This window comes from Gopherus flavomarginatus, chromosome 4 (assembly GCF_025201925.1).
Source record: "Gopherus flavomarginatus isolate rGopFla2 chromosome 4, rGopFla2.mat.asm, whole genome shotgun sequence".
Lineage (NCBI taxonomy): Eukaryota > Metazoa > Chordata > Testudines > Testudinidae > Gopherus > Gopherus flavomarginatus.
The window spans coordinates 38,035,021-38,050,323 of NC_066620.1; the positions used below are offsets into that span (position 1 = coordinate 38,035,021).

At 42.6% G+C, this 15,303-nt stretch overlaps 1 protein-coding gene across 6 annotated transcripts in view; it reads right to left on the reverse strand.

The window, feature by feature from the left end:
- The window catches only part of PRKCE (protein kinase C epsilon), a 498,124-nt gene that overhangs the window by 28,480 nt on the left and 454,341 nt on the right, over nt 1–15,303 (reverse strand). For all 6 annotated transcript variants that reach the window (XM_050951833.1, XM_050951832.1, XM_050951835.1 and 3 more), the window contains 2 exons: nt 15,132–15,270; nt 9,830–10,018 (listed from right to left, as the gene is read on the reverse strand). In XM_050951833.1, the coding sequence (XP_050807790.1) occupies nt 9,830–10,018; nt 15,132–15,270 (328 nt within the window). The remainder of the gene's footprint in view (nt 1–9,829; nt 10,019–15,131; nt 15,271–15,303) is intronic.

The window sequence follows — 15,303 nt, forward strand, 5'->3', positions numbered from 1 at the left end:
TGGTTATGTCGAGTGGAAAGCTGCACATATACATTTTCCCTTATCTCCTGTATGCTGGCCAGGGCAAAGTTACACAAACATCTGTGCCCCAGCTATTGGCTCCTGTGGCTTCTCCCATAAATATGGTGTCGTTTTACCTTGAGCGATCCAGTTAACTTAGAGAAAGTGGTCCCCACAGATAAAGCAGTAATTTCAAATAACCCTTTGCAATTAGCATGTTGAGAAGTCCCAGCCTTTCACTTATTACTGAAGCAAAGAGCTTAGCAAGAGCTGATGAAAGTATTAGGCATGTGTGGGTGAAATATCCCTCTGCGCTGTACTGACCTGGTACCCCTGTGCCCGTGAGAGTAATGGGGGGGGGGGGGGCGGTGGAGAGGACACATGGGGGCTACAGGCAGAAGGAAAGGCACAGTGGTCAAGCGTCAGAAGCACTCCATCTTTATGCTGGGAAGTCCCACTCTATATTGGAAGCAGGGTAGTATGGAGAAAACTGTTGGGGGAAGCCACAAGAAGGGCCTCTGGATCTCTGCTTATGCAGATCCAGTTGCAAGGTACAAAGGAAGTGCAGTGGCTGCTGTTCTAGCCTATAGGTAGGAGATACTATAGCAGCTGCAGAGTGGAGGCAGTGCAACCTCATTTCATGCCCCCAAGCTGTGGGTTGGAGTTTGCAAATGAGTGCATATATAGCCACCCACCCCCAAGCAGGACAGCCACATATAAAGTCTCAGGATCCATGGAGGTTTAGAGAGAGAGTTTTACCCTGATATGAACAAACAATGTAACTGCAGCTATTTGAACTACCAAGGTTACCTGTTCACATGCTTCAGAAAATATGCTGAGAGATCACCAACAAGGGAGAGGAAAAACTTCCCCCAACAGCATAGTATTACACAGCTGGCCAGGTGCATAATGTTTTCCTTTGCACCTTTCCTTTAAGCACTGGTACAGACCACTGTCAGAAACAGCAGATAGGACTAGACTGCTGACTTGTCTGAACTAGGATGAGAACTTCCATGTGCCTTTCTCTTAAAAGAGCAGTAATATTTTACATTCCTGTCATGGCTTTCATCCAAAGTGCTTCACAAACTGCAATATGACTGAAAAACAGCCTCTACATGGAGGAAGACAACTGACCACTGCACAGCATATTCCATAACCATGAGTGATGGGGAAATATTGGCCAAGGGCCCTGGAGCAAACAGATATTCATACAAATACGGCAGTGGAATCGTTAACGTCCTCCACAGAGATAGGACATTGTTTTTTACAGGATAATCTGCATAGACTGCTTCACAGTTAGGGTTGCTAAGCCTCCAGGATTGTCCTGGAGTCTCCAGGAATTAAAGATTAATCTTAAATGAAAGATTACATCATAAAATGAAACCTTCAGGAATCTATCCAACCAAAATTGGCAACCCTACCTCACAATGAACTGCACATGGAAGCCACCTTATCTGCTTCAGAACAGTGACCATAAGAACATAAAAGTGACTATTTTATTCTACACAGATTCTCATATTGCCTCCATCAACTAGTATCTGAGCACCTTCCAGTAGTGAATTAAGCCACGTGACTAACATCTGTCACGTGCTGTTTGTTTGCTCTCATTCTGTCTCCACAGGGAGAAGTATGTGTGCAGTGAAGTTTGTTTTGGTAGGGTTTTGTTTCGTTTCCTGTAAAATTTATTTCAGCTGCTACAGAAGCAGTTACTGCAGCCCTTAAAATGGTCTCTCCCAATGAACATGTGACACATAGTTGGGTCAGCAATTGACAGGAGACTAATCTACTATCTTCTTAAAGGTACAGTGCACTTCTTCCATGCAGTACATTGTGGTTCCAAACAACACATCAGCCATCCCAAGGACAGCACTTCCAGCTTGGTCTTAAACAGGGGCGGCTCTAGGTATTTTGCCGCCCCAAGCACGGCAGGGAGGCTGCCTTCGGCAGCATGCCTGTGGGAGGTCCCTGGTCCCGCGGATTCGGCGGCACACCTGCGGGAGGTCCGCTGAAGCCGCGGGACCAGCGGACCCTCTGCAGACATGCCGCCGAAGGCAACCTGCCTGCCGCCTTCACGGCGACTGACAGAGCACCCCCCGTGGCTTGCCGCCCCAGGCACGTGCTTCGCGTGCTGGTGCCTGGAGCTGCCTCGGTCTTAAATTAAAGTGAGCTATTTTCACTGTTTCTCCAGGTTCCCCAATAGAAGGCAAGTCTCATGTCAGTAACTGCCTGTATTTTCTGCTAGAGGAAATAAAAACTATTTTTGAAAGAGACTTTGTCAAAGGATGATGATATACTGAGAAAACCACAAAATGCATTCCTAGGTTCCTCTGCTTTATTTCACACACAGGAGCAGCTAAGTGACTGGGAGAGAGGGGAGACCAGGAACCAGCCACAGTGCACCTTGGAGAAGAATAACATGGAAGCCATATGATATGCTTTTTGTACCATGTAATCCCGATATCAAAGCAATAGAAGCTGGTCTCTGTCTATATCAGGTCCTATCCTCACGCCAGGCTGCAGGCAACCAAGACATCAGCACAAGTATTTTTTTAAAAGTACAGGGGATTAAGATGCTACTAATTAGTGTAGCTACTAACCCTAACCCACAACCTAATAGGACTCATATGCAGATACTGAGGGTGAAGAGACCTGATGAAATGATAACAATGAAAATATGTTAAAAGTATTTTTTATGTTTGTCATACTCTGTAATCCCTTCAAAGGCTGAAATGGACATTATCCTACTACCCCTTTTGTCCTTTTTCCATGTGATAAATATCAATTCATTTCCCCTCTATTTTCTGTGGAACCCAAGCCAGTGCAGATTATTTATCTCCCAGTTTGCTAAAGCATCGCTGATGATGTAATTGTCAATACAATTATAGACTAAAAGAACCTTCCTATCAACCGCCATATGGTGGGATGGTGCCAATGCTGCCGGAGAACCACATAAAAAGTCACAAGATCATGCATTAGTCATAGCTATTGCCTTTTTATTTTAATTTCTTGAGGCTGGATCCTGCTCCCAGTGAAGTTGATGACAAAACTTATAATGATTTAAATGGGAGCAGGACTGGACTCCTGCTGACACAGTGGTAAATTAAAATTAATACCATGGGCCCAATGCTCAGTTACATTAAAGCACCTTTGCACCACTCTGGCAGTGTAAAGGGGTCTTAGTATAAATGAGAATCTGATGTTGTAGGTCATGAGACTTAGGCAGCTAAGTGTTTAACAGACAAACTCTCCAAAGTATTTAGGCACCTAAAGAAACAGATGGGCACCCAGTGGGATTTTCAAAAGCATCTCAGCAGATTAGGTGCCTACCTCCCATTGAAATCAACTATTTAGGTGCTTTTAAAGATCCGACTAGACACCTATCTGCATCTTTGAATACCTCTGAAAATCTGGCCCTGTGTCATTTTTGAAAATGTACCTTAGGTGCTTTTGCAAATTTTACGGTTAGAATGTGAAGAATATTTTCTATCAGGTCAATTTTAAAGTAGGGTCAAATCTGGAGCTGAAACTATCTGATCATGTCCTTTTAATTTCTAGAACCAGCTTTAAACACAAGCAAGACAGATTAATAGGCCTCCATAGTTCTGTAGGGACTCAGCAATTCATGGCCCTATTCCTCCAGCTTTGGTGACCCAGAGATAAGGGGCACAATTCAGCTTCCCATTCAGCCATTCCCTCACTCTGCGGAAGCAGAGACTGCAGCAAGTCAGCTTCCCTCTTCTGATACTAGACACAGAGAAGGTGGTATAGGAACCTGAACAGCAGCTTGGGAATCCTGAAATTTGCAAGACCAGTACTGATTGCCAGAAGGAATGAATCTCATACTTTGTCATTCAAGGAGAACAAAAGTGCTTCATATACAGTCACAGCAAGGAATAGAGACCTTTGCTGGAATAATATGGACACTAGTAAACATTTATGACTCAGCTGGTATACTGAGGCACAGCCAGCAGTAGGGTGCAGAGATGCACTGTTCCAGTGGAAGTTCCTGGGGTGCTGACCATAGATAGGTACCAGATCTCTTGGAACATGGGAGAACACTGCCAGAGTGGTGCAAAGGTGCTGTCATCTTTCCATAGGGTGCACCTCTCCTTTCCATGTGGGCCCACTCTGCTGGCAACGGCGAGGGGAATGGGGATGAGGCATCCTGTTTGGGAAATCTAGCACTACTTGTGGTGCCAGACCTGTGTAGATCTTCTGAGTGTGCCCAGCTCCTGTAAATGAGTGCAAGGTGACACAGCTCCCACAGCCACACTACAGCTGGTGCAGCTCTCAGGTGGTAACAGTGGTGGTAGTGTTAGTGTAGACAGAACACTGGTATGTCTACCACTATGCCATCAAGATCTGCTCTAAGCAAGGGTAGAGAAACAGGCCTCTGAGTAGGTCTAGGGGACACAGTAAAAATGCCCATGTCCCATCAGCACAAGCACTACCACTCTTCTTACTACTGGTGGAGCTCTATTGGTGGGAATACAAGTATCTGAGGCAACACGAAAGACCAATGATCCTGATTCAACCATGAAGACTCATGCAGAACTCCCAACAAATTCCAGTGACTGCTAACAAATTCCAATGACTGCTCAAGGACAGCAGCACTCCACCCACAGGACAAGGAGTCAAGTGATTCATTATCATTGTACACTAGCCTCAACCATTGACACACTGGCTCCACAATGGCCTCTTCTTCCCCACTGCTCATACAGATCTCAGTGGTTTTCTGACACCCTGCACTGGATGAAGAGAGAAGAGCAGATCTTGTGTGCCAATGGTGAGGGGAAAAAGGCCGATTCAGATAAGATGAAACATAATAAATTTCTCAAAGCCTACAATGAGGCTGTATTACCAAGAGACTAAGAGAACCTTTCTATCAACCACCACTGAGGCTGCCAAATCCTGACTCAAATTGCTATCCATGGTGGTAAACCACTTCACCAGTGCTGAGTGCCTACAACCTGCATCTGAACTGAGCACCAAGTGCTGTAAAGAACTGTCATCCTTCTTTGTTGAAAAGATCACACATCCAAGAAGCCTTCTCAAGCAGCAAGCAGCATGGATCTGTTCCACTTATGCCCACCAACCAACAGCCCACATGCATTTTCACATTTCAGTAAATTCATTCATTAAGAAGTTCTGGACATTCCAGAGGAATCTTGACCCAAGACTTGTGAACCTGACCAATGCCTTCCTGGCTTGTGAAAGAAAGTCATGACCAACTGGTGCAATTCCTGACTGAAATAGCCAAAGTGTCATTCAGGCAAAAACCCTTCCCTTCTCCTTCAAACACACAATATTCTGATATACTGACATACTGATTCTAGCTAACTGCTGCTCAGTGTCAAACACTCCATTTCTGAACAAACTCATTTAGAAGCTGGTTGAGGCCATCTATAAGCTCATTTAACTGAAGCTAACATTCTAGACCTGGCACTAACTGGTTTCAAGTAGGACATGGAACTGAAATTGCTTTAGGGACACTGATGCATGATCTCCTCCTATCAAAGGCTAGAGGACAGATATCCATTCTCATCGCCCTGGACCTCACAGTATTTGACACTGCTGACAATACTGTAGTCTCACCTGAGAGTGGTGGGCAGGGGTACAGGGCAATGCATTAAAATGGTCTGAGTTTTTCCTAGAGGCACGCACCCAATGAGTAGTACTGGGAAACTGCATCTCTATCAATAGACCCCTGACTTGTGTAGTCCCACAAGGATCAATTCTCTCTGGTCTTTTTCAGTGGCTACATGCAATTAGTAGGTGAACTGGTCAGATGACATTGATTAAAGTGCCAGCAATATGCAGATGACACACAATTCTACCTATCCTTCACCACATCAGACCATACTGCTATGACCTAGCATCAAGATGGCCTAGTACTTGGAAAAGATCAGCTTATAGCTGAAGAACGGCTGGCTAAAGCTGAACAGCAGCAACAGAGAGTTGACACTAGGGGGCAGAGGGAAGCACTTTGAAGAGTTCACAGCCACCTTAGCAGTCTTTGTTTAAAAGAACATACCACAATTGGCCAATTCAGTCCATTGTGCAGGTGTAATTGTGGAGCTGGTGCTGAGCTCTCATATAGCTGCATTCATGAGTAATGCTTTCTATATCATCTCTGGTTGGCTAGGAAACTCTATCCCGTTGTGGTAGATGATGATCTGACCTCACTTATTCATGCATTTCACTACCTCTCAGCTAGAGTACAGTAATGCAATATATCTGGGCATGAAGACATCAGCACTTAGGAAACTCCCAGTAGTATAGAATCAGAACACTGAAGCACACGTTCTCCTACCACAAACACATTAAACCTGTCATTCGTTCTCTACACTGACCTCCCATAGAATATTGAATCAAGGTCAAGGTCTTGGTCTTTATCTTCAAGGCATTCAAAGGCCTGGGCCCAGCATATCTAAAAGACCGCTTAAAACTCCAGGATGAAAATGGTGGTTGGCAACTTTGCTCCTCTGGAGCAAGGCAGCTTGCTACAATAAGGGCAAAGCTCATCAGTGTGGGAGACAGAAGTTTCTTGGGGGCAATCTGAGACTGTGGAATGAACGCCTCCATGAATTAAGGACCATCAAAGCCTCACCACCTTCTGCTCCAAGTGCAAGGCGAATTTCTTTGACTTGGCCTTTTCTAACAAACACACAGCAACATGTATATATATTTTTAAAAATCCAAATGACACAAACAAGATACTCAACAGCACACACTTTTCCCTCTGTGGAGAGGATGAGTAAACAAACAGCATGTGATAGATGTTAGTCACATTGCTTAGTGCATTACTAGAAGAAGCTCAAATACTACGGTGATGAGCATATCATAAGAACCTATACAGATTAGAATAGAGATTTTCCCAGAAAGGCTAGTGAAATTATAACCCACTGGTCAGTGCAGCTTACATGTCTGCCTCTATGCCTGAGTCACAGATCATATGAATCTGTTACCAGCACCCATCTGTAATTTTAGCTTTGGAGGTGCCCAGTTCAATCTCTGGGGTTGGCCAAGACGCCAGGCCGTCACACAAGTAGGAGCTCATCCAGGACTCAAACTAAACACCTCCAGCGCTAAACACAAATCTCTACAACTTGAACTAAGCAGACAGACTCAGTAGCAGGGGACTGAAACAGACTCACATCCTCTATGGTCAGACACAGAAGGAGATCAGTAACACACTGACCACAGACAGTGGAAACCAGAGGAAACTCATCTCAAGCGTCTGAAGCCTACAGCAGCTCAAATCCCAAATTCCACTTATGTGATGGCTGCCATACTGTGGATTGAATTAAGGACCTCCAGACCTCCAAATCTGTACAGCCTGAACTAAACCACCAGGCTCCAAGGGTGAGAGCTGGAGCAGACCTGTATCCTCTGTGGATCAGGTACAGAGGGAAATGCAAAACACACTGGCAGTAGGCTAGATAGATACAGCTTTTCTCTCCATCTCTTGCAGACAAACACAGTGCTGGGCACAATCTATCATGCATTCCAGCACTATCAGCAGTAAATAATCTCATTTCAATGAATAATTGTCTCTCTCACATGACAGAATGGAATTTTAAATAGCATCTCCTGCATATTCACAGAAACAGGCCTAAAAAGATCTGTTCTTATAGGATAAGTAACATGCTGTCAGTAATGTTTGCTGGAAAATTGTCCTTGGATTTTTTTGTGGGAATTAAAAATGGAAAATATATTCTTGCAAAAAAATTAAAAATTTAAAACACTGAACAGAAAATTACATTTGAGGTAAATGTATGTCGTTTTGTTAAACTTTCCCCAAACCCTATTTGAAGGGCTGTGAAAATGTAGTGTCTAAAGAACATGACCCATGTCTGAGAGTACAATGTGAGGAAATAAACTGTTCCAAAGCTAATCCCTTGTTAGTATTCAGCAGTAAAATACATAGACGCCTCTCTATTTCCTCTGTTTTTCCTGTTCTTCATCTGACAATGTGGCTAAAGTATTAGATGAAGATCACAAGTTTCTAATGTTCAGACAATAACTACAGACACAAGCAGATTGTTAACATAAGGGGCCAGATGCTCAGCTGGTGTATACTGGCACAGCTCCATTGACTTCAACTGATTTACACCGGCGAAGGAACTAGCCCAACCGGGAGTATATCTTTTTAAAATATAAAATGTAACAGATGATTTATGATTGTAACTCTCTTTGTAGAGTTTAAAAAGGGCATTAATGATAACAAACTACAAACAGAAAGACATCCACAAGGGATCACAGTAAGGTAAAAATAAGCATGGCTTGTATCAAAAGATATTGGCAGAAGAACAGACTAACCAGAATTGTAAACTGACAACAAAACAGCATTACAGGAAACCAACCTATTATGTGTCATTGCATTTATCTTTCACAAAAATGTGTCGCTTACACAATAGGTCTGTGAATTATTTTCTCTGAGTGGTTAAGACTTATGGACCTGAGCTGTAACATTGGGATCAGCGTCTAATCTCTCATGAAGATGAGAGTGTTGGGCCCTAGTTTTTCGTTTGGTTTATTATGGACCAGGGCCACTGTCAAAAGTCAGATCTGCATCTCAGCTGCTCTAAAGTTCAGGGCTTTTGGAATTTGAGGGTTTGGTTCATGCCCATATGAGCTATCCATTTCCTTGACTCTATACAAGGACTTCCCCTAAAAATCCACATCTTACTGGGCTGTATCTTCTCCCCTGTCATGGAAACACTTGTGGTAGGGAGAAAGTGCCATGGTAACTCATCATGAAATGTTCAGTTTCAGAGCCATTCTTCACTCTTTTAGGAGTCATATGATTTACATTTGTCTATCTCATTTGTGGTGCAAACAGTCAGCTAGACGTCTAGCTGTTAATGCTTGTGCCCAGAGCTTGCCGAAGATTCACAAACCCAGATGCACAATCAGGCCTATTGTATAAGCAACACATTTTTGTGAAAAATAAATGCAATGACATATAATAGGACACACGAAAGAGTAATTTCAGCTAAGGACAAGAATAAGGCGCATAAAAAGAGTCACTGAATGATGCTTCTTGTCCCAGTGCTGTCCAAAGTCAGTGTTCACGCCAGCTTTCTGTGCCACTTGCAGAATGAAACCTTATGCAGATCTTATTATGGTAAGACCCAACCTTTAAAGTTCTTCTCAAATTGAAAGCCCCAAATTTACCACTGGGATGCAGTACAGGACTGATGATTAAGTAGAATGTCCAGAATCACCTGGTGACATGTTTTGGCCACCTGACAAGTAAAACCCACCTGGATTTGACAAGATTCCGTCAATCACCCAGCTCACCTGGAGTGAAGGACCAAAGCAAAGTCACTTGCATTATAGTGGGAACATCTGTTTAAAAATGCCATTGTGTCAAGTAAGGAAAACAACATGCAGCTTTAAAATATTTTTTGACAACATGTTACAAAAGACAGCAGGGTGGCCAAGTTTATATGTGGATTAAAATAAAAACATTGACACTGTTTCTTTAATTACATAATGCTTCCCCTGCTCCTAGTGAGCATGCAGTGTGTAAAGTGTCAGAGTGATAACACAGCTCTAGTTGATTGTGATTTTCCCTGAAACATGATTCTGCCTAGATTTATACAGCATACAACTGCAAGGAACACAAACATTCTGTTCCTTTCCCACAAGAAGTGTAATTTATCCCAGGACCCATTATCCTAATAGTGGCACTCTGAACTGTGGTTGAACTCCCAGTGGTGACTGTTCTGAACTCCTGAAGGTAAATTCAATTTTTAGCAAGGGAATAAAAAGAAGAAAAGAAAAAAAGGAAGAACGAGAGAAAGAGAAATGGAAGACTCACTGCTTTTAAAATGCTGACAGCTTCTTTGCTGAGCCAGACTGGGTAGAGCACATCATCATGAAGGATGGATTCAAAGAGATCATCTTCATTGTCAGCTTCAAAAGGAGGTTGCCCAGCCATCATTTCATACATCAGAACACCCAAAGCCCACCAGTCTACCGAGGGACCATATTCTAACTCTTGGAGGATCTGTTAGGGAAACAGAGAGGTCAGATTTAATAGGCAACTTGAGTGATACCTTCAGATGCAGGTTTACTGATTAGACACAAGATGCTTATCCTACTACAGTGTCTCAAAGAAGCCAAGTCCTGTTGACTTCAATGGCAGTAGGCTTGGGCTTTTTACTTGTGCAGCTCTTATTAATATCAATCATATGGCTAAGTTTCAATGTGTTGCACTGAAAACCAACCTGCAGTAGTGTCCTCAGAAGCATTAACCAATTTCTTGGTCTCCCCTAGCATGTTCACAAGTAAAGGAGTTGTATAGCCGTCTATATTGTTTAAACCAAGTCAGGGAAAAGTCTACTGCATATGCAAAAAATTGGTGGTAAATGTAAATTCAGAACATAACAGACCATTGGTTTGATCCAGGATCGCAATCTAGCCCAGTATGTTGTCTCTGACAATGACCAATACCAGAGCTTCAGGGTGAGTGTACAGAACAGGTCCGATGGTGTAATCCTCCCCCACCTTCTTTTCTCAGCTTCTGGCAGTTAGAGATTTAGGGTTGCCTGAGCATGGGGTTGCATCCCTGACCATCTTGGCTAATAGCCATTGATGGATCTATCCTCCACGAACTTACTAAGGTCTTTTTTGAATCCAGTTATGCTTTTGGCCATCACAAGATTCCATAGCAATGAGTTCCACAGGTTAGTTGTGTGTTGCATGAAAAGTACTACTTCTTGTTTGTATTAAATCTTCTGTCTGTTAAATTCATCAGGTGACACCTGGTTTTTGTATTATGGAAAAGGGTAAATAACACTTCTCGTCTGTTAGTCGTCTGTTTTCACACTGAATAGCCTTAATCTTTTCAGTCTCTCTTCATATGGGAGCCGTTCCATACCCTTGATCATCTTTGTTGCCCTTCTCTGAACTTTTACCAGTTCCATGATATCCTTTTTGAGATCAGGTGACCAGAACTGGACACAATATTCAAGTGTGGGTGTACCGTGGATTTACATAGTGCCATTATGACATTTTCTAGCTTAATGTCTATCTCCATCCTAATAGTTCTTAACATTGTTAGCCTTTTTGACCACTGCTGCATGTTCAGCTGAACTTTTCAGAGAACTATCCACCAAGACCTCCAGATCTCTTTCTAAAGTGGTAATTTAGAACCCATCCTTTCATTGTCCCTGTCTTGAACACTATAAATTGATGTAGTTAGTCTTGTTGCACAGAGATCTGCTAAGATTTATAATGGTCCTTTTAGTATGAATACTGGAAGCCAAAAGCATTCTCCTTTGAGAATTTTGTTTACAATAGGAAAACACGATACCCGTTCGTGCAGCATCAGCCCCAGTGTACTGTACTAAAGATTGTAGACTTTGCTTTAATTATCTTTGCTTCTTGGGAAAACTGGCAGGTTTTCTACTTGTAGTTGCAGCAAGTTCCAATGTGTTACACAAGCAAGTCCAACTTTGCAGCAGACACCTTGGGTAGGTTAGAGTGATTGATTATTATTTTATTACTCCAGGGCTACTGTTATTTAAGGAACAATCTTAATTGTTGACTTTAGTCTGTTGGAAAGGAGTCTGCAGTTTGGCTGCAAAGTATCAACACAAGAAGGTGATAGTTTAAAAGAAAAGGTACTGTGACCCCGGGCTGACAGTTGTAATGGTAACCCACCATATACACACTCAAAGATTATTAGCATTATAGCTGGAATCTTCTGGGTAGGGATTATTGTACTCAGCTCTAGTGAATGCTGATTGCACTGCATATATAAAACCCATCCAATATTAATATAAGCACAGGTACTGGTCTAAGCTTTGAATCATAGTGCTTGGATCCAGATCTGAATGTCCCCAAAATCTGTAGGTGGTTGGACCCTGTGTTTTGGTTTGTGATATGATAGAAATACATTATAGAAATGTCAGCTGCAAAGTTGTCCTCAGAATTGGACTTCTCCATGGTCTGGTGTGGGAATGATCTTTGGATTTCACATTCTTACTTTGGCATCCTGTCAATCAAAAGTAACATGAATGATATAGTGGTGACTGAAGAGGACAAAGCAGTAGGAAAGCTTGAGGAAAAGGAATGGTGAGAAGCAAACAAAAAGGGAAAATGAGTTTTGCCATCTTCAATGGGCCCAAATTTTCATCTGAAAATGTCTAGGAGTTTAGTACTGCCTTTTAATTTAGTAAAAATTTATAAAAAAATCCACAAAGTTCTGATTCTTTTTTCTAGTAGAGTAAAGAAATAATGTTCACAAAGCCAAAACCTTACACCCATTTTGCTTTCCTTTTCTTACTGGAGTGCTCTCTCAAACTGTGCAAACCACCCTAGGCACAAATTGTGTAGCTTTAAAATGAGTTTCCTTGCCTTTGCACTTACCAATACTTGGTATCATCTAGTGCTAAAAATACAGATTTACACTTTATCTTTAATTAGCAACCAACATTTTCCCCCTGCAAAATAATGCTTCATGAAAAAAATGCTGATATAACTTTTTGCCCAGCATCCTTAGCACAAATGCAATATGTGTGAGATACATGTAGGCTGCCTTTACTAGAGGGGCCTCTGAACTTTATTGCGAATGTTCCAGTTGGGAAGATCCTGTGTGCTGCAATCCAGCCTTAGAGACCACAACTCCCATGATGCCTTGGGGAAAGAGAGAGAGAGAGAGAGAGAGAGAGAGAGAGAGAGAGACTTGCTCTTCCAGGCAGTGCAGGCAGAGCAGGCAGTGGGCTCTATTTTTGGGGAGAGGAGCCAGATTACTGGTGTGGAGCTCTGTCCATAGCGGGTGCTGCTGCTGCTAGGAAGCCAGAAGCTGCAGTTGAGAGCCTGCTGGGGCTTTGACTGAGCAGGGAGCTTCAGAGGTAGGTTGGTGGCTTCACTGGAGCCAAGGGAGAGATTATTGCTGTGCCTGGAGCTGACTGAGGTGGGCCTGCAGTGAAGGCAGTGTGAGTAACCCTCACTCCTGTTTGGGAAAGTATTTGCACGGGAAGGGGCACAGCAGAGAGTCTGAGTCTGAGGAGAGGCAGAGTGATCTTCGCATCGAACCAGGACCCAGAGCTGCGGACATGTGGTGGAGCCAGCTCCGGTCGTCAGAGGGGTTGTGCAGCTTGTTGCCTTGGCTGGACAGATACACAGAACTAACAGAGCGCTGTCTCCAGCTGCAGATCTCCAAGCGCTCCCATGCATGTCTAGGACTCTGAAATCCAGAGGCGTGTCCACTGCGAGGTGGGATAAATGGTGGCAGAGCAAATGCCAGTTACATAATATTCATTTATTACTGTATATTATATTTGTTAATTGATTTTATTCAACTGCCCCCTGTGGATTTAAATTAGTAGTGACGTATAATCTTATATACCCTGTTATACCCTGTTTCTTTAACTTGTTAAGTAAAGGTTTGTTAATGCTAAATTAAGTATAGTGGATGTATATTATTTATAACTGGTATTTTTGAGTTAGACCAATGCCACAGATTTATTCATTAATTATTATTGTTGTTGTTGTTATTGTTATTATTACTATTTGAAGGAGTTTATTCCTGGAGGTTCCCAAGGTACACCATTGAGTGTGTACAGGAGCTAGCCAGGTGGAGGCACTGCCAACTGTAAATTCCTTTAGTATACAGGGACTACAGCAGAGGGGTGGATAAAGGATTCCCACCTATCCAACATCAGCACTGGGATACTCAGGATGTCCTTTAATGTCAACAACATCAGGCACCCAGGCACACAGGCGAGTGTTGCCTGTTCCGAGTAACCCAGGAAAGAAAGAGGGGTTAAATACAGGACAAAATTTTCAAGGATTGGTGACTAAACTTGAATGGGCAAATCTGTACAGTACCTGTTTTGCACATACCAATGCCTGTACTTATAAAGCATCTGACAAAGTGGGTATTCACCCACGAAAGCTCATGCTCCAAAACGTCTGTTAGTCTATAAGGTGCCACAGGATTCTTTGCTGCTTTTACAGATCCAGACTAACACGGCTACTCCTCTGATACTTGTACTTATAAAGAGAATCCATGTAAATGGTGCTGACTCAGCTTAGGCACTGACCTTTGAAAATGTATCCATGGTATTAAAATCTAGGTAACTTACAAATAGCATAGTGCTATGTCATCTTTTTTATCCAAATATCACCCACTATGTGAATGTAAGTTATGTCCCCTGATTTCCATCAGAAATCCATCCATGCATTAATTTGCATATTTCCCATGCCATCTGGACGAACAGGGGAGTCTATTACATGTCACTCATCAGTACCTCAGAGCAGAGAAACAACGATACTCCCATACAGGTCTAACACAATATGATACCTACAGTATGTTACATTGTGTCAGATCATATCTATGTACGTCTTATTACATCCCTGTTTTTAGGCCTGGGTACAGGTCACTGCTAAGAGGGAGCATCCGATTACATCCAGCATCTGAAAGATTTAGAAGCACCTTCAATGCGGCAATAGGCTCATAAATGTGGACAAGGAGAAGAATAATGCAGTGTGCCAGGAACATGTCTCAGGGGAAAATGTTAAACAACAACATCATGCAATAACAAACTGGTCACTTTAGCTTCAGTTTGACATTTTTGTTCTTCACCTTCTAGTACAGAACAAGACAAAAGACTAGATGATAAAAGAGCAAAAGTTGAGTATGTTTAACTGCTCGAGTCTTTTGGCAGTTGCAGCAAGGAGTGTATGACATGGGTATTTTGACATGTGGAGTAACTACTCAATTGAAAGGAAAAGTAGCATGGAATGGGCAAATATCCAGTGGGAAAACGTTATACACTATTACTCACTAACGAAAGAATGACAGACAACTGGCTACCAGCAAAGCTAAACAATTTACTAGAGAATGACATCAAATACAGTACAGGAAACTTTTTTAAAGCAAGGTTGCAACAGCTATCAGGGACAGAATCACAGACATCGCTCCTCCCTTACACTCAAAGGGCCACATTTTGCGAACTACTGCTGCTCCTTGTAGAGATCCGCAGATTTCAACAGGATTATTCAAGTAGTGCAGATGACAGAATCTGGCCCACACTTTTCACCTTGCACATACAACAGATACAGCATGGTTACTGGTAATATTTGTACGTGAAGTCTGGTATAAAAAATACCTCTGGAGCTATGTAGTCTGGTGTTCCGCAAAATGTAGTGGTTGTTACTCCGTTCAGAATCCCTTCTTTACACATTCCGAAATCTGCCAGCTTGCAATGACCCTCTGCATCCAGAAGAATATTGTCCAATTTCAGGTCTCTGGGATAATAAAAAGGTGTAAGATTCAATATT